Source organism: Acanthisitta chloris, unplaced genomic scaffold (assembly GCF_000695815.1).
Source record: "Acanthisitta chloris isolate BGI_N310 unplaced genomic scaffold, ASM69581v1 scaffold8211, whole genome shotgun sequence".
Lineage (NCBI taxonomy): Eukaryota > Metazoa > Chordata > Aves > Passeriformes > Acanthisittidae > Acanthisitta > Acanthisitta chloris.
In genome coordinates, this window is record NW_008656439.1 from 6,916 (window position 1) to 26,690 (window position 19,775).

Below are 19,775 nucleotides of genomic sequence, written 5' to 3' on the forward strand. Positions count from 1 at the left end.
TTTCAAGGTTTTGGGAATGCAAACATTTCAAACTGCAGAAGTGTATTTGCAAGTCTGGATTTTGTCACTCAACCTGTCTGCCTGGAGTTTTGATCTTTTTTACAGTGTGATATGACTGTAGAAACTAAAGGTTGGTGTTTAGACAACAACAAGTGTAGCTTTTCCATGCAATATTTAATTCCCTTTTGTGGCTACAAGGCAATAGGTTGTGGCAGTCATAAAAATACATTTTTAAAGAGCATTTGTTATGCACATAGGAAGTTGGGCTTTCAGTTGGGTTTTCAAATGGTTACATTTTTACAACTGTGGCCAAAGACAATGACAGATTTTGGCAGTTAAGATGCAGAGCCTATGAGAGAACTAATTTTGGAAGTAAAACTTCATTTTGGCCTTTTAGAAGCTGCTACATGTTATGAATATGGGCCTTTTTAGACTTACTGTCATGTAAACAAATGCTGTTGAGATAAGACAGAATTGAACAAGAAACAAAAGTGATGAATACTCCAAATAAACTGCATTTAAATATTTAAATGTTTAATCTGCTGTCAGTATCAGCCGAAAGACTTCAAGCAGTGAATCTAGATACTACCTTGAGTAGTATCTAGATTGACCTCATTAAAATTGTTGGGAAAATTCTGGTTTGGATCAAAATACTAAATTTATTGAAGTCTTTGAGTCTGGCATATCCCTGCTCTATGGTATTTCCTCTGTGATTTGGGCGCGTGGCATGTTAAGTTTTACACTCTCCAACTTAGTTTTGAGGCATTTTCTTCCTCTTCCAACATTTTTGAGGTAACAAAGGTTCCTGTACTAGCAACCATAATATTCATCATGAAACAGTATCATTATGAAAGTTGTTAACCTACATCATCTTGCAAGAAATGGCAGATGAGAATCTCTTTTTGTGTACACTTGTAGTGGTAAAGATTTGTGGTTTTTTTCAGAGTGAGGAAAGTGTGTGCTGCTGTGTCTTAATTGCTTTGATGAGGGTGTTTTTGTAACTGTCTTCAGTGAGAGTGCAATAAACTGTAGTTCCAGGTCCTAGTGCAAAACCATGAATTTAATTTCCAAGTGCCTTTTAAGAATAGACATTAGATCTTCAGACTTAGAGCATTTAACAGAACTGCAGTTACTTCCTTTGCTTAACTGTAAAATGTCAGACTGGCTGTCTGGAGCTCGTGTGTTAATTAGGAAAGTGAGGTAGTGAAATTTCAAATGTTCCAGCAACTCTGTCAAATGCTTCAGATCTTGAAACTACTGCTTAAGACACTGACAAGTGAGATGTTCATCATTTGTCATGTGAACAGATCAATTAGAAAGGAAAGGCTGCCGAAGTACTAATTGTGTGTCTGGGTAACTAAAGTGCTAAAATTCATTCCTTGGCTCTAAGCTCCAACATAAACAAGTCATGGTCAGGGTGCCAATGCTGTAAAGTTATGACTCTGCATTTCAGTCTTGTACATAAGAATGTAAAACTTTCTTTCCTTATCCATTGTGTTAAAATGAAAATCCCTTCTCCATGAAAGCTGTATGTTTCTAACTCCCAAGTTTTCTTGTTACTTGCACATAAAGGTTGCCTGATGAAGTTCACAGTAAAGTCATTGAATCACACTTTTCTGAAAGGGAGCTTACTTTTAGTGAAAACACTTTAGTTTACCCTTTAAAATTTAGCTTTGTAATTAATACAGTGTCTGTACTTAGGAAAGAATAGTTTTGGGAGAATCAGCCTGTTAAAATAATGATGCTTAATCATAGTGAAAATGGAAAACTGCCTCTCCAGCAGTGGGAATGGTCCATGGCACATCATTATAAGACTGTTGTCATTTACTAATGAGGGTGAATCATTCTGTTACCTGCATAGCTTTGTACTAAATTACTTAATGGATTATGCCTGGTTCTTTTATGCAGATCTATTAAATGAGAGAAATGGAATTGTGAACTTGCCTGTATATTAAAATAACTAACTAGCAGTGGCTGGCATGGCTGATGGGACAGCGGGAAGGTGGAGAAGAGATGGAGACAGAAAACCCTGCTGTGGGCTGGCTGGATGGTAGAGACACTCCTGTGTAAAAGCTGGTGCCTGATGTTTGATGAGAAAAGGGAGAGCAGTTGGAGACTTGCTGGCGATTATGTGAGAGTAACAGCTTAAAAACGCATTCACAAGGGTGACATGACTTCTGTCTCCACTGTCAGGAGAGCTGCAGGGAGCTCACCCTGCCCACTCAGCTTTGGTCAGAGGTGTTCCTGTGCTCTGGGCACAGGCTATGGTGGGATGTACTTGATAAAAGTAACTGCATTGGCTCATGACTGGGCTGTTACAGACTAATCCCTAGGTAAGCATCTTATTTCCTTATTTGAGAGATTGAGGATCATGGAACAAAATCAGTTTCAGCCCACAAGGTTGACTGACATTTATAGCAGTCAGAGTAAACATACCATTGTATCCTGGAAAAATGGAATAATTGGGTTATGCCATGTCACCAAATCTGTCAACACCCTTATTCCTGTAAAGACTCTCATGATTTTTGAATTGTGTATATGTATTAAATTTTTTATTGTGATAGCCACATAAAATCAACTTTCCTACAAACCTAAATATCTGTGTCATCTTTCTTGAACATAGAAGTGGCATGTTTTTGTGGAATAGCCAAGTATTATATTTTTACTCCAGAGAAATGTGGAGATGCAGACAAGTTTAACACTAAAGTCATCTGAAAACTCATTGCATTATAAGCAATGTCAACCCATAGATACCTTTAGCAGGTTGTTGGAAAGGACTGACTGATCGTTAGGGCAGTGAGTTGGGAAAGGATTTTGAAATCTCAAAATCTCTACTAGTAACTTCATTTAATGTACAGTATGAATGATTCTTTCTTCTTTTTTTTTTCCTTCCCTTTATAAGCATCATAAACCTTTCCAAATTTTCAGTGCTTTGGTTCCCCAAAAGGAATGCTGAGTTCTGCTGTGAAGTGTCCAGGCACTTGGGACTCACAGAGGTACTTACTGCCTGCACTTTCCTGCACATTGAATAAGGCAGCCTCTGTACCCAGTCAAGCCAAAAGCTGTCCTGGGTTGCTTTGGGAACACAGAAAGAAACTCAGCAATTCTCATCCTTTAGCCTCTTACACTTCGGAACAGAAGAAATTGCAAAATGCACACTGAAGAAGTTCAGGGCAAGGCAAGAGGTCAAAACTGCCTTTGAGGGGCTTGAATTGTGATTTCTGGATTCTTTTATGTGCCTTCCGAGAGGTTCAGGGAGGGTAAATAATTTAACTGTGTCTTTGAAAGAGAATTAGGAAAGTCTCACCCACCACTTAGGGCACCCCTGCAGCAGCATTTTATTACTTTGAATAAAAATTAGGCTTTTGTTTGGTTCACGGCTTTCTACTTTAGTTATTTTTCAGTTAAGTCATTGCCTCTAAATATCATCCAAGGAAAAGCTGAGATGTTTGTCTTGGATATGGGTGGGGAACACTTAAGACTGTCAGTCAGCCTTGAGTATTTTCACTGAAAGGTTATTATAGCTGCTGTTAAATGCTGTGCTGAATATCAGGAATTTATATTAATCCTGCATTATTTTATTATTATGTTAATCCTGCACTCTTCTGACTCTGCAAAGGCTCAGTGGACAAACAAAAATAAGCAAGCATTCTGAGAAAATGGCTTTCTCTCAATTCTGCTTAAAAATGAATGGCTCTGTCTAGCTCACTATTGTTAATTTTAACTTTTAATATATTTGTGCATCTTAAAACATCTGGCATGGGACACATCAGCAACAGAAGGAATATTTCCTGCTTAGCACTTGGAAGAGTCTTTGTGCACTGTATAGGCTGCTCAGAGGAGCAAATGCTGTGTGTGCAGTGGGTTTGGACTTTGATATACAGAGCATAGCAGCTTGTGTCTCTTAAGTGTTAGGGTGTGTGCAAAAGTTTATAAAGGAAAGTTTTACTCAACAAAGTGAAGAATAAAATTTTAGAGAATTCTACTAATGCTGTAAAATTACTTTCCAGCTGTACTATGTTGTGACCAGATGTAAAGCCCTGAAGTGCCACTCTGTTCAAGCAGGCAGAGTGTAAATCAGTGGTCTTGTTATTGAGGAGGCTAATCTGGGGAAAATCTGTTTCCTTGTGGGTAAGGTATGATTTTAGTTGTCTGAAAGAGTATTCTGGTGTCCTGTAGCTGACCCTTATTTTTGTGTATTACTGAGACAGATGTAGGACCATCAGATGCTTTGATAGCTGGAGGTATCATTCCTGTAGAGGACGATTGGGGTATCATCTAGTTCTTCATCATACAAGTTTTCTGTAGTGGAACTGAAATTAAACTGTACAAAATGAAATACAAGATGTGGGGATTGATAACAGCAGTTTTGTTGTTGAAGATTGGATGACCAGTTTAAAGCTGAGAAAACTGTGTACTAAGAGATCCCGTGACAAGTTATCAGCTGCATCTCCATTCCTCTGCAGGGGGAGGAAATGTGATCCTGTGTTGCCTGCGGGTAGAGAGAGATTAGTGTCTTAAACGGTCCTGGAAAAGCTCATAATGAATAAGAAGTGAGTGCCCAGAATTGTACTTCAAAGGAAGATAAATTCTAATTGCAATTGAGGCAGAGAAAGCTTATTAGGGCTATCAAGGCGAGTGGAGCCTGTGTTTTGCAGGGAGAGAATGGATGTGACTGCCCTTTAACTACGGGGATGGATTGTGATTCCTGATGGCACAAGCGGTTCTTTTCAGTTCTGTTGCTGGAAACATGCACGGTGTGCGTGGGCATGAAGAGGTGACAGGCTTGGGAAACTTTACTAGAGAGACCTGTGGATTTCTAAATACAGATTTTTGCTGCTTTCTTGGTGAAACAAAAACATTTAATTCTGCTGAAACGAAACTTTCAGTGATGCTTAGTTAACACAAAGTTATCAGCAAAAGCCTAATTGTTGTAAAGTACACTCTTATAGCTGGAAGTTGTACTTTTCTAGGAAATGCAACAAAACTTTTTAATGGGAAGTCGTAAACCTGGGGAGAAGGGGAATCACTGACAGATGCCTGAGCTGAGTTAGTGGTTAGTATGATGCAGTACTGTGGGGTGTTTTTTTTTTGAGGTGACAAGTAGGGCTATTGCTTAGACCAGTCATTTTATGTATTTATCACAACTGCACATCTTCAGACATCTTAGTTTTAGTTTAATGTCTTGTTCCATTAAAAAGCAAAAAATCTTCCTGTAACTGCAGCTTTGGTGGCTGTCTTGCTGACACTTGTTGTAGTTAGCACCGATAAAACCCTGATGAGATGCTGATGTATGTCCTTTCACTGTGCTTTAAAGATGTTATGAAGGATGATAACTTCTGTTATGAGACGTGGGCAGCTAGAGAACAAGATCTTGTGGCTTGTATGATGTTAGAGCTGTCAATCCCAGTCTTCACAAGTGACGCTCTGCCTTGAACAAACCAGAAAGGTCTCTCAGTCACTGGGCTAATGTTTACGACCACCTTTCATCTCATGCTCATGTAGTGAAAATGCTGAAAATATTGGAAAGGATGTTTACCATCACCACTGTCTCTTGCTTAGGTGTCTTTATAGCAGAATCACAGAATGGTTTAGGTTGGGATAGACCTCTAAGATCAGAGTCCATCTATTAACCCAGCACTGCCAAGGCCACCACTAAACCACATCCCCAAGCTGCACATGTCTTTTAAAACCTGCCAGGGATGGTGACTCCACCAGTATCCTGGGCAGTGTATTCCAATGCTTGACCACCTTTTCAGTGAGGAAAGTTTCCTTCATAGCCAATCTAAACCTACCCTGCTGCAACTTGAGGCCCTTTTCTCTTGTCCTATTGCTTATTTCCTGGGACAAGAGACCAACCCCAACCCCCTGATCATAGGTCAAGATAGGAAAACCGAACTTGCCCCAGTACTGAGCCCTGGGGAACACCACTTGTCACGAGCTGCCAGCTGGATGTAATTCCATTCCCCACCACTCTCTGGGCCTGGATGTCCAGCCAGTTTTTTACCCAATGAACAGTGCACCCATCCAAGCCATGAGCAGTCAGTTTCTCCAGGAGAATGATGTGGGAAATGGTGTTAAAGACTTTACTATAGTCCAGGTAGACCAGATTCTCAGCCTTTTCCTCATCCACTTGCAATTGTCATATTATCATGCTATGAACAGAATTGTTTTCATGCTGAACTGAAGGAAAATACCAACAAGTACTTGACTATTTGTAATTTTTTTTTATTAGAGACAGTTAAAAACTAGTTTGATGCAGCAGAAGTCACTGAATTTAAAACACTTCATAAAAAAGCTAAAATTCTTGACTTTGCCAAAAGCAAGAGAAATTGTGAAATAAATTTTGTTCATTTAAACTTCCTTTTAGAAAGATCAGTCTCTGAGATGAGCAATTTCTTTGTCATGATATCCAAAATTGCTTGCCAAGTTTCAGTAATGGTAATAAGGTCACAGCTTTCTAGCACCACAGTGGCTTCCAACTCTTCCTGTTTGTTGCCCATGCTGTGTGCATTGCTGTAAAGGCACCTCAGCTGGCTTCAGGAACACAAGCAGCTGATTGAAGATTTGGTCCTCATGAACACTCCAGGATCCAATCGTGCTGTCCATCCCAGTGGCTGGTGCATCTCAGGCATGAAAGTGCTCTTGGGAAGCACTTGGGAGACCTCAAGGAGGTCACACACCAGCTTCTTCAGGTCCTTGCATGTGTCAAGCAGTCCCTGCACTGGTGACAAGGTGGACCCGGCCAAAGACCTGACACTTGTAGTAGAGATGGTGAGGGAGGTGGGTAGGAGCAAAGGCAGGGTTTGTGAGCACTGCAGGGATGGAAGGTGTGAGCTGTCCCATGGAAGCCTTGAGCACTGCAGTCTACAGGCTTGAAAGCACTGCAAACTCTGACTGGAGACAGCACAGGGCCCATCCTGACCAAGCCACCCTACTGGTTAGCACTTGGCTGTGCTGTGCCCCATGAAAGGGCAAGACACACCCAAGCAGAGTCTCCTGAGGCCCCATCCCTGCCATGATACAGCATCCCATGGAGCCATGGGCAGCTGGCACATCCCCAAAGCCTCTCTGGGCACCTGCCACCATTGGGAGTCCTGATGACCTCTGTCCCCCCAGCCCTGAGGGAAGCACCATGCCCTGCCCTGAGAGGCTCAGCTCTCACTAAGGGTTATAAACCCCCCATGGCATCTGTCCTGTCTCCCCCACCTACCTCAGCCTTCCCCCTGCATGTGCACTTAGCAATTGCACAAGACCCTATGCAGTGGTGCTGCCTGGTGTTGTCCCTAGGGGCTGTTGCTGTTGTGACATGTCCTCTGTACTGTCACAGCCACCAGTGCCACATCACCTGGCCTTCATCCCTGCCCCCCAGTTTAGCCTGTTCTGGGCATCATCACCCCACCCAGCATCAAGCCACCCAGCAGGAGCTCCCTGGGATCTCTTGACAAAGTGGGCAGACACCCCCTCCCAAGCCATCATTGAAATGGAAACAGGGGCTGTAGGTGCATGTCCCTGTCTTATTTAGAGAAGTACTAAGTTTTCTGGGCCAGATAGTCTGACTCCCAGTTGACTTGAAAAGATGAGCCACATGCCCCTTGGAAGAGAAAAACTCTCTGTTCTCCTCTTAGGTTGCTTCTGCTGAAGCAGGACTTAGCCCTGCAGACCCTGACTGTCGAGCCAAGTGCCAATCACGTCCTCAGTACAAGTGGAAAAGATCCTGCAGCTCCTATCTCCGGCGAACAACCTGCAATGCAAGCGACAAGGCTGGGGAAGCCATGCTAGGGTCCATGTTTCAATGGTTCCCTGAGGTTTCTCTGGTTCAGAAGAGCCCCTGTGCAGTGTGCTGGAGTGTTCTGCTGCAGTTGTTCCTCCCAGAAACATAGCCTGTACTGCATGAGGGCATTCCTTGAGAGTCAGACACCTCAGAGGTTTTCCTTAGCCTTGCTGCATATGTGCCAGGTCTGGCACAGCTGCCATGTTTCTGTCACTCAGTATGTGCACAATGTACATCTGTTGTGCCTCCTGTCCTAAGCCTACTTGGGGCAGAAAGAGAGAGGGCAATGTCAGCAGATGAGTGCATACCCTGCAGTGCCTTTCTGTGTTAAGTCTCTTGTCGAGGTGATGGGGACCTGAGGTCCCAAGTGGAGGGAATGCAGAATCCTAGAATCCTTTAGGTTGGTTCAGCTACTAAACCAGCACTGCCAAGGCCACCATGTCCCCAAGTGGCACATCTACAAGTCCTTTACCTCCCTCCAGGGATGGTGACTTCATCCAGTGCCTTGGGCAGCCTGTGCCAGTGTTTGACCACCCTTTCAGTTAAGAAAGTTTTCCTTGTAGCCAAGCTAAACTTGCACTGATGCAACTTAAGGCCATTTCCTCTTGTCCTATTGCTCACTCCTTGGGAGGAGAGACTGACCCTCACCTGGCTACAACCTCCGTTCAGGCAGTTGTAGAGAACCATAAGGGTCTTTCCTGAACTTTCTTTTTTTTTCTAAACAACCTCAGCTCCCACAGCTGCTTCTTGCAAGACTTGTGCTCTGGACCCTTCACCTCATGGGTCAAGATGAGAGCAGGGGGAGAGCTTGTAATTTAATTGCATAGTACATGTTTTGTATAGGCTGTTTAGCAGTTTTGGTGTTTACAGATGTTTAAATGGATCAACTCTAGTAAATACCTATGCAAATACCCGTTTCAGCACAGGGAAAGGATAACTTAGATAGCTGGAATTCAGCTGCCCAATACACAACAAAGTGATTTACTCTGTCCAAAGCCTTTTTGTAACTTTCAGCCTATATCTTTTTCTGTATAAGAAAGTGCCTGTTTCAAGGGCTAATCATTTTAGACAGTTTAGCAAATCATTCCTCTTAGCAGCACAGCCACTGACATCTCATTTCCGAATTTCTTCTGGACTTTGTGCTCCATAACGAGGTAACTATTAATCTCTCTGTCAGCGTCACAGCATGTTTCCTGCTCTCTACTTTCTTCACATCCTTGAAAGAGGAGACTCTGATTTGTTGTGTTCTGTCCTGCTCCTGTATCAGGTTCTTTTCCTATAGGAGTTGTTCTGTGACTTAATTTTTCAAGACACGTGGACTGTGTGTCCTTATCTGAAAAGCCATCTTGTCCAGGCAGGACTAAGGGAAGAAACACACAAGGTCCAGCAGTGTGGGGTACAGTGAATCGTGTACCCCTGAAATGCCTTGAGCTTCTGCTATTGCCCATGCTCCCTCTCTCTGAAGAGCAGCATCTTACTTAGCTGTAGGAGTCTAGGAGAGCTTTTACATGGAGTAGAGTTAAAATACTGTCTTAAAACATCCTGGTACTGGAACAGTACTGTGGTGGTTGACCCTGGCTGGATGCCAGGGGCCCACCAAAGCTGCTCTTCAGCTGGGCAGGTGAGAGGAAATAAAATAAAAGCTTTGTAGGTTGAGATAAAGCAGGAACAGATCACTTACTGGTTACTGTCACAGGCAAAACAGACTTGACTGAGGGAAACTAGTTTTATTACCAATCAAACCAGAGTAAGATAATGACAAATAAAACCAAATCTTAAAAACACCATCTCCCACCCCTCCCTTCTTCCCAGGCTTAACTTCACTCCTGATTTTCTGTCCATTCTCCCCTCCAGCAGTGCAGGGGGACAAGGAATGGGGACTGTGGTAGGTTTACCACACATTGTCTCTGCCGGTTCTTCCTCCTCTGGGGTGGACTCCTCATACTCTTCCCCTGCTCCAGCATGGGGCCCCTCCCACCCCTGTAGTCTCCCCTCTACCAAAACCTAGCCATGCAAACCCAGTACAAGTACCAATTTTGCCGTGGTGGCCAATGAAGTTTTGTGTAGGGCCTGTTTCTAGAGGCAAGGCTTTGGGTAATTTTCATTTTAGTTACTAACCTACTCAGTTATGTGCTGTTAGTTTCCAGGAGCTCAGAGATGGGCTCAGTAGCAGCAGCAGCAGCACTGGTTTGTCTCAGCAAGCACTGCTCTTAAGTTTCAGAAGACTGTTGCAGTCTTATTAATAAAACTTGCCATGTAAAAGAGGGGGATGGAATAATGTCAAAATAAAGTCTTTCTTAAAGCACCGTGCAGTTGGTTTTTTTATTATTATTAAGGAGAACAGTTTTTAAAAGTCTGTTACCATGGCAGCAGAGCAGGCTGGCATCTCTGTAGTCAAAACCCCAAGTCTTGTTTGACTGTGATTAAAGTAACGGTGGTGTTTTAGTTTGCTTGTCTTCAGAAGAAGGGTCTGTTTGATTGCACAGCAAGCAGTATTGGGGACCTGATCTCTTTTGAAGCAGGGGTGGTCTAGTTAACACATTGTGGTTCCTCCAATTCCCTGCATGGCTCTTCAAGGGAGGGCATAGGACCCTTCTTTTAAGGGCAAACTCAAGCCAAACAAGATACTATGCCCCTGAACCTGGAGAGTATAATTCTCAAGCTATTGTGATCTGTTGCTCTTTACACTGTGTAAAAAGCAGGTTTTTTGGGATTCTGGTGCTTACACCTGATCAGATTTTGAGATCTGAAGTGTAGAATCATGACAGAGATACCAACTCTAGTCATTTCTTAAAGTCGTTGGAAGGATGCTACAGGTGCTGCTTTGAGAAGAGAGAAAAAAAGGAATTTTGAAATTAGTTCTCTATACTCATCCAGGCACGGGATTACATACAGCAGCACTTCATGAGCTCATCATACACAAAATACAGAGCCATGAAAGTTGCATTTACTTTTTTTTTTATGTGCTCATGAAAAATTAAATAGAAACTACCAGCTTGTGGGGTATGGAGGGTGGTGGAAGGAGAAGAAAAAGACTGTCATAGATATAAATTTCTGTTGTAAGGATTTTAGTGTAGGTAGGAGCTGGGGACCAGGTTTGCTCACTTGACAGATGCTGTGAACTGTTGCTGGGTGATCTGTACAGCCTGATGGTAAAAATCCACCTGAGGCTGGAGACACATCTCTGCTCATTGTTGCTGTGCAGAGCTGGTGTGCTCTTTCAGTCTATCACACCCCAGCTGAGACGAAACCCATTTCCATGGCTTCTCTGATGTGCCGCTCTGTCACAGGCTGGCTCCAACCTCGTCAGAGGGGGAAGGCCACCTAATCCTGCCTCCATAAACAGCTCAATAAAATACTGATTTATCTGATGGCCAGGTGCAGCCTGTCTCACGGTCCTGGTCTTCAAGACAGTCTGGGCATGTACACTGCTTAACAGACACAGGAGGTGATCAGGAACAGGTATGCACTTTGTAAACAAGTGTAGTGCTGAGATCAGAAGTAATGGCACTCACAGAAAGGAAACATTTTCTAGACAAACAACCACCTGTCTCTTGGTATTTCCTGCTTCAGCTTCCTCATTGCCCTTGAACATGTCTCAGAAGGTTATTTTCCTGAAGTAAATCACGGACTCCCCTTTGCAGTCAATTTTTTTCTTCCCTGGCTGGTTGAACAGCACTGTATACTCTGAAGAATACTTTGCTCTTTTACCAGTGCTTTAGGCAGTAGTATAGTTTAACTCAACAGCTTGTGTTTTTCAGAAGATTGTACTAGTGCCTGGGTCTTTGTTCTCTTCTTGTGGAAATGGGGATGTTGTGGGCCTTGCAGAAGTTTGAAGACTTTAGCTGACTCCTTCATCCCATTGTACTGCTGTTTGATCAGGGTTTGACTGTTACTATGTTGTCATCCTTGTACTGCCCTGTGTTCCAGGATTTCTCTAGGTAGCTGGAGGGAAAACTGATGAATCAGCATCCTGAAATCGAAGCTGAAGAGGAGAAATAACCTCTTCTATTGGACGGAAGTCATAAACCAGTGGATATGTGCAGATAACCTCCTGCATGCATAGCAAAAAAGAGCAGACAATAAATCAGTTCCAGACCAGCATGAACTAGAGATGTCTCAAAAATTGTGTGTGTGTGTGTATATATATATATGTTTCACCTGAAAAATCTGTAAACATATACAATAGGGATACTTACTTGTATTACTGTCTGTCCCTAGGTTTGGGTTTTCTATTTGTTTGGGGTTTTTTAATGTGGAGCATACAAGATTGCTTTCTCTTTCCCAGATTTGTTTGTGCAGACTCTGTTTCTACCCTTTAGAAAGAAGCTGCCATATGTGACTTTTAATATGTTGCCTAGATTAATTTTAAAGAGGCTTAAGAGCCATAGTTCTCAGTGAGAAGTAGCTTTCTTAAGAGCATGCTTGATGTTGGCTTTGATCCTGTTTGTTACACTGATCCTATTGTGGAGATAATCATAGAGGAAAAAAATTGGTACCCTTATAATTTAAGGTCGTATAGGTAAGTTTTAGTTAATTAGTAAGTGGAATGAAGCTCTTGTAGTTTATAGTAACAGTAAGATTTGACAGCCATAAACTGAAGTGTTAGAAAAACATAAAGGCATAATCCTTCCTATTCTATAAAGGCATAATTCTTCCTATTCTAAGGAAAATATTTTAACTATGTGCTTAGTTATTTCCTTGAAGTTATTAGACAGTAAAAATAATATTGACTGTTTTGGCACCAGACTTGGCTCAGGTGTGTCTGCATGTGAGCAGGATTGATTATTGCTTCAGATGATAAAGACTGTTAGGGATGGGGTAGAATGTCATACTTGCTGTTCAACAGCTCCTGGAAGCTTTAGTACTTCAGCTTGTTTTGATCTCTGTTTACACATTTTTTTTTCCTTTCTTTCTTATTTTGTTTTTCCCACTGCTACAAATCATCAGCTTCCTGCACCGATCAACCTGCCGCGGCACCTGGCGCACGGTGCCCTCCTTTCCAGTAAAGAGTCTAGACAGCAAATTCCCTGGTAGCGAATGCCATTTGGAATCGTTATGCCTTTTTGCTTTTTTGTGAAGGCTTTTTAGAAACTGCATTACCTCACCCGTCGGCCTGGAGATTGAGCAGCCTGCGCTGCTGATAGGGCTGCAGCGCCCTGCGCAGAGCCAATGGACAACTTCGGCTGCAAACTCTTAATGAGCAAAAGAGCAGCGTCTCATTTAGGGCTCGATAGTTAATGTGGGGGGTTTTTTTAAGTGTGACTTCTGAAAGACAAGCCACTTAACAATTATGTGCCATATTCCTGACCAGTGAAGCTGAACAAATAGCTATTTACATTGACAGATCAGAGGAATGTGTAAGTGCATCGTGGTAACCTACATTTTCTGTGCCAAGAGATTTGCAGCTGACTGCCTGGGTGACTCACTCCTTGGATTAGGAGATGAGGTAATGCTTTTGAGATACAGGGTGATGTCATTCCTTTACCTGAGCTGCATGCCGATGCTAGTTGCTAGTACTTTCAAGGAAAGTCCCTTTGCTGCTTCTGATGTACTAGAGAATGAGCTGCATAATTCGGATAGGAGTTGTTATTATTAATGCCCTTCCAAAGCCTCTGGCTGAACTGCTGTTTTGAAAACAGATGTCACTACAAGTGGCCACAAATGCCTTTTGTTACACGTGTATGTGGGCACCTGCAAGGGGCACATTTGCATACCTGCCCCATTTTTCAAATCCAGCTATTTTAGTAAAAGACGACCTTTGTGGTAATCAGGTGCAGTCCCCTGTCAGCACCGTGTAAAGCAATCCCATTTATAGAGGCATCTTAAAAGAAGGTGATTTTTTTTCCATTCTGTTTCTGTAGTGAAATACCACATTTGTGATGGTTCATAACCCAAATGTCTTAGCTTGCACTTACGATCAGTTTAACCCCTTCTGCTCCTACCCTGGCATTGCCCTTCACCACAACAAATTTCTTCTGCCTGTGCTCCCTTTCCTGATATGTTCACCAACAGCAGTTGTGTCTTTTCTCAGACTTTCCTTCCCAGTGTCAGGCAGGACGTGCTGCTCCCATAGATGCCCTCAAGGCTGAGAGCATGGGCAGGTGATCAGTGGAGTTGACCGACATGGTCTCGTCTGTCCTCTACAGCTTATGGGGACTGAGGTTTTAGCAGATGAGCAGGCAGTGCCCCACTGTTGGGGAATTTTTGTAGCTATCACCTGATTTGATGCATATCTTGGGAGTATACAGGCGTGTGTTTCTGAGTGAGCTTCATGCATGTTGGGAATTTGGGCATGTGGTTCCCAGAAATGGCCAATGTTTGCATGTTGTTTGCTAGTGGAAAAATTCCTGCTCAGGCCCTGGAGCAAGAGCTTCTGGCCAGGGGAAACACTTACGGTGATATGTGTCATGCTGTCGCCAGAGCTTGCAGTTGCCCACTGAGTCTTCCTTGCTGAACAGCAATTCCTGGGCAGTTTACACTGCTGCCTCCTCTCTTCACAAACTGCTGGGATGGTCTGCAGCCCTTGCAGCAGAATATCTCATACTGCTGGAGGTGAGAATAGACCTCGCTTGCAGGTATTTGGATCATGTGCAGGAAGAAACCTTACCAGAGGATTTATTAATGCAAAGTAACAGCTGCACAGGCTTAAAGTTGTCATCAGAATTATTATGCCTTTCTGAAAGAATGTATTACAAAAACATTTTGTGATGTTACTCTTCTGTGTTGAGTGTTTTACCAAGATAATCCACCATGGTTACAGCTGCAACTTTGGCACTGGTATCTTTTGCTTTTAAAGAGGTATTTTCCAAAATCTGCATACCTTTGTTTCTCAAGATCACTAGGCTGCTCTTGAATATGAATGTTTATGTAAACCTTATTTCTTTGCTTTATTTTTCCACTGGTCAGGTGATTTCTATAAATGACACTCCTCCCAGGAATTTTTCCATTTTTGTTGGTTTATTTCTGTGTGTGTATAGAGTCATGTGTGTTTATTTTTCCTCCCCAATAGTAGGCTAGAATGCAACATTTGTTGTGTATCACAGGTCACATGTAATGTCTCTTCCAGGATGTTTGCCCTTTTTTTGCCATAAGGTAAATATCTGGGAGGGAAAGAACACACCTCATTTTGCTTTGTAAACATCTTCGCAGATACTCTTGGGTTTGTTTTTATCATCTCTTCAATTACACATTGTGCTCCAGAGAGGAGTTTTTATTTTAATTGTCAGTCATCATGAGGCTTTTCAAAACCAGAAATCATCAGTGTTGGATCTTTTAGGGATCTTAAATACAGTCACCAGCACTGTCAGGGAGCTCACCTGAATTTTCTCTTTGAATGAGGTGTGTCAAACAGTGTAAGAAGAGGTATTAGTCATGGCATGTACACATTTACAACATCTGTCTTTCCCTCCCTGGGTAGGTGATCCCAAGTTTGCATAATGCTGTTTGCTTATCTGTGACCCAGTTAGAGGAAGAAAAAGTCTCATGTTAGAGAGAATTTGAATCATGCAGAAGATGTGGTTTCAGATCCTTACAGGGGTTCCAGAAACAATAACCAGAAACCTACATCTTTTGTGTCACTTTGTAATACACGTCTGTGCCTTGGAATCTGAGCAGGAATATTCTGTTTGAAGTGACTAATAGACATGTACCAGAAGTAGTCTTTAAATCCTAATGTGTAAAGTATCTGAATTTAATGTAATTATGTTGTAGGATACTGCCCAAATGGACAGAGGTTCTGAAAAACCATTAAAATCTTCCATGGTAATCCATATCCTGAAAAGCTAAGATTATGTGGATTACAATTCCTCACTGTTCTTGATGGGCACAGCCACTGTGGCTCCACAATATTAGTTATGGTCCATCATGCTGATAATGAGTTTCTTAATAAGTCCATTAGTACTTAGCTCATACTTCTGAACTAGGATCTCCTTGAAAATCTCAGTGTAATGGATGAAATCTTGTGTATCCCAGCAAAGGTGGTTTTCTTTCCTTGTGTGTTTAAGGAAAAGCCAGGCAAGTTTTAAAGGAACAGTGTGCTTAAACATCTGAGGAGGAGAAGTTAGATTTAACTGTCTGGAAAGGCAAAAGTGAAATGTGAGCTCTGATCTCAGTGATAATTACCCTCTCTGCTTCACAGGAGGATGGATATTCTGGAGTAGTCATTAGTTGTAAAAACAGCCTCACTTTTTCTTTTAAAATGCTCTGTCTTGAAACTATCTCAAATAATCTGCCAAACTTTGCACTTTAACCAGTGACTGTCCCTTCAAGAATGCTTCTGCCTGCATCATACTGTCTGCAGTTTGGATGAATACTAACCTATCAGTTGATTCAGCTTTAAAGTGTTTTGAAGCAGTGTCATGCACTGAACTGTTTTTTAACTAAGAATAGTGATATATGGACTTGCTTTAAATGCCTGAAAGTTTTCTGCCTTCAGTGTAAGTTTGAAAAGTAAGACTCCGGGATACAGAACCATTAGAGCACCAGAATATAATGCACTGGACTTGCTTTGCAGCATTTCTGTTTCCATTTGTGATCTGTGTGTTTTGATAAAATCATGGTTAAATCATAGCTAACCTTCAATTCTATTATTTTAGGTATTTGGAAATAAGATGATAATCCCTTCCTTGGATGGAGACCTTTTCCAGTGGGATCGGGATCGAGAGAGCATGGAAGCAGTTCCTTTCACAGTTGAATCCCTTCTGGAGTCATCCTACAAATTTGGTGAGGATGTTGTCTTGGTTGGGGGAAAGTCCTTGACGACCTATGGACTGAGCTCCTATTCAGGGAAGGTAAGAGCCTGAAAAGTTGCCTTGTATATGTGTGTTTCAAGCACGGTCTGCAAATGGGTTGCTCTTGAGATTTAAACTGTGGTACAGCTCTAGGATACAACTTCAGGGCACAAAAGGGCAGAACCTGAGCTTCTTGGGCAACAAATGCAGTGTGTTGGAGTAAGCTGGTGTGGTTAGATGGCATGGATGAGCCCCTCACTGCAATCTCCTCCTACCTGTGAGCTCCTGCTGTATCCCCTGTGCTGGCTTTAACCCTTGTCTCACTCTTTGCTAAGCTGATTCAACTTGCAAACCCAACAGAGCACTGCACATTTTTTTATTGGATTAGTTTTGTGCTGGGTTAGCTGTATCAAGGGGTCAGGGAGTGCCAGAGCCAGCCCAAGGGAAGGGACAGGGGATTTGTGACCAGAGCCAAGTGAGAGGATGGGAGGGATGACCTCTTTCTATCTAGCTGGGAGAGGAGTTCAGCTTTATCATCTAGTTCTGCTTGAAGTGGACTTTGCTGTTCAGGTAACTGTATATCAGTTAAGGCTTTAGGTGGCATGCTTTTTCACAACTAATTTCCGGTATTTTCAAAACTAATGAGAAAAGAAAAGCATTCAACATGTGCTACAAGTTTAAGACTTGTAGTTGTTGTCAGTATGTTTACTGTCTCTCAGTTCTCTTTATATTTTAAAGTGATATGTAAGAGTAAAGTTAAAAACTACTTGCTCTCTGACTAGTTCAGAAAGTATTTTTCTTCTGAAATGCAGTAGTTAAAAGTTGGATATTTTGAAATGACACAGACGAAAAAAAGGCTAGAAAAACCCAGGAATTGTGTTATTAAGCCCTGGAACTGACATCCCCCTCCTCCTCCTCTTTAATGTCTAATGTCATTAAAATGCTTGTAGATACTTTGTGAAGAACAGATGTTGGCTAAATCAGAAACATGGTTGCATTTTCAAACAAGTTAAAAAATAGATTTAGTTAAAAAATTTTAAACTTCCCAATGTTTGTTTCCAACAAAATCAGGGTGATATTTTTTCATTCTCACCATATAAAATATATGGTGAGAATACTGTAGAACACTTCTGTGGCATGGTGTAGAGTCATCACTAGTGATAAAGGGCATAGACCCAAAACAAGAGTTCATTAACTCCTTTTGATTTCCTCATTGATAGCAGAGGGCTCTGTGCTCCTCCAACAGTGCTCAGGAAGTGGAGATTTTCATTTCTGTTTTGGTTCCTGGCTTATGCTTACCATGTCAAAGGCGTCTCATAGAGGAAATAGTGCCTGACACTTCCTTCTTGAGAGTTTGGGCAGTCTCTCGTCTTTGGCAGTTTGATGTCAATCCAAACTTCCTGAAAGTGTGTTCAACTCCCTTTTCAAAGTACAATTGCCCATATAATGCAAATTCAGTTTGACATTGGGAGTGTTACAAAGTCTGTATGACTGTGGGAGTTCAATGAAGTTTCCTTTCCCCTTTAATAGCTGACAAGGCAAAGGGGGAAGGCACGGTAATATTTTATAGAAATCAATAGCACTGCATTTGAACCCGATAGAGTTATGCTGAGACAAATATGACATGAAAGCAGAATTATGCTGTGGGTCTTGTAGGAATGTTCTTTTGATGTCCATAGAAATAGTGGGAAAGGGAGAGCTAAGATTTCTTTTTGTTAGAAGTAGAACTACGCACAAAATATAGTCAAACAGTAGTCAAAATAGCACAAACTGTTGAACTTTCTAGAATGCGTTTGAAAATTCTAGTTCTGAAAAGCTCTTATCTCTTAAACCAGGCTTTTCAACATCCCTCAAACTGAGCATCTCAAGTCACGGAGCTCCAAATTGCCTGTGAGCCAAAAATGTGTTGTAAGGATTGTTAGCTTTGAATGTTGCTTTTGGTTACCGTTGCTTGTGTTGAAGATACACGTGTGAATCTCTTGCCTTGTCCCTTAGGTGAAGTACATCTGCTCAGCCGTGGGCTGTCGCCGGTGGGACGACGATGAAACAGAGCAGGAAGAGACACTCCTGTTGCACAGAACCCAGAAAACAGTTCGTGCTGTGGGACCACGCAGTGGCAATGAAAAGTAAGTCACAGAATCATGGAGTCATGAAGGCTGGAAGAGACCTCTGAGATCAGAGTCCAGCCTATGACCTAACACCATATCAACAAGGCCATGGCACTAAGTGTCATGTCCAGTCTTTCCTTAAACACCTCTGGAGAAGGTGACTCCACCACCTCCCTGGGAAGCCTGTTCCAATGTCTAGTCACCCTTTCTGTAAAGAAATTCTTCCTAATATCCAGCCTAAACTTCCCTTGGCACAACTTGAGGCTATGTCCTCTTGTCTTGTCTCTTGTTACCTGAGAGAAGGGACTGACTCCTACCTGGCTACAACCTCATTTCAGGTAGTTGTAGACAGCAATAAAGTCACCCTTGATCCTCCTCTTCTCCAGACTGAACACCTCCAGCTCCCTCAGCCACTCCTCATATGACTTACTCTCCAGACCCTTTGCTATCTTCACTGCCCTTCTCTGGACACTCTCCAGCAGCTCAGTGTCCTTTTTGAAGTGAGGGGCCCAGAACTGGACACAGGACTCTAAGAACAATCCAATAGAGATACATTCTTGATATGTAGTGTTTTAAGGATTTGACCTTCTTTTTACTCTCCTTAGAGTAGGAATTGAACAGGGAATTGTTAACCAATGAATGTACCAGGCTGTTGGCTAGGATCTAACCCCTTTTGCTCTTCACTGCTTATGAAAATTGTCTTGAACTTCAGTTTCATAGATTACAGAGAAGATATGTACATGTTTTTATTACCTCTAAATCAAATTAAAAGTATTTCCCTTGTGCTTGCATGCTTCAACAGAGTTTGTCACTGCTCTGCTGCACAAGGTAAATGTCACTAATATTTGTTCTGTTACTTTATGTACAAGAAGAGGCAGTTCTAAAAGTCTTATGACCTAATGATTTACTTAAAAGTTCTTTCTTTACCTACTCGTGGTAACTGTCGCTGGTGTTTTTTTTATACTTGATGTCTTTAGTCTTCATTTTAAGTTGATATTTTAAATCTTCCTTAAATCTATATTCATTTCATAATGTAGGTGGTCTGTTCTTTACAGGCTGTAGAAACTGCTTCAGTCTGTGACTTTCCTAATGCTGTCACGTTGAAGGTTTAATACATTAAGATTTTTATTAAGATACAGGCATGTATTCTATTAAAAAAAC

General features: G+C 42.0%; 1 protein-coding gene across 1 annotated transcript in view; it reads left to right on the forward strand.

The window, feature by feature from the left end:
- EIF2AK3 (eukaryotic translation initiation factor 2-alpha kinase 3) overlaps nucleotides 1-19,775 on the forward strand; it is a gene marked incomplete at its 5' end in the record, with an annotated part of 40,673 nt that overhangs the window by 1,918 nt on the left and 18,980 nt on the right. The window contains 2 exons of the mRNA XM_009084337.1: nucleotides 16,372-16,566; nucleotides 18,502-18,632. Of these exons, the coding sequence (XP_009082585.1) occupies nucleotides 16,372-16,566; nucleotides 18,502-18,632 (326 nt within the window). The remainder of the gene's footprint in view (nucleotides 1-16,371; nucleotides 16,567-18,501; nucleotides 18,633-19,775) is intronic.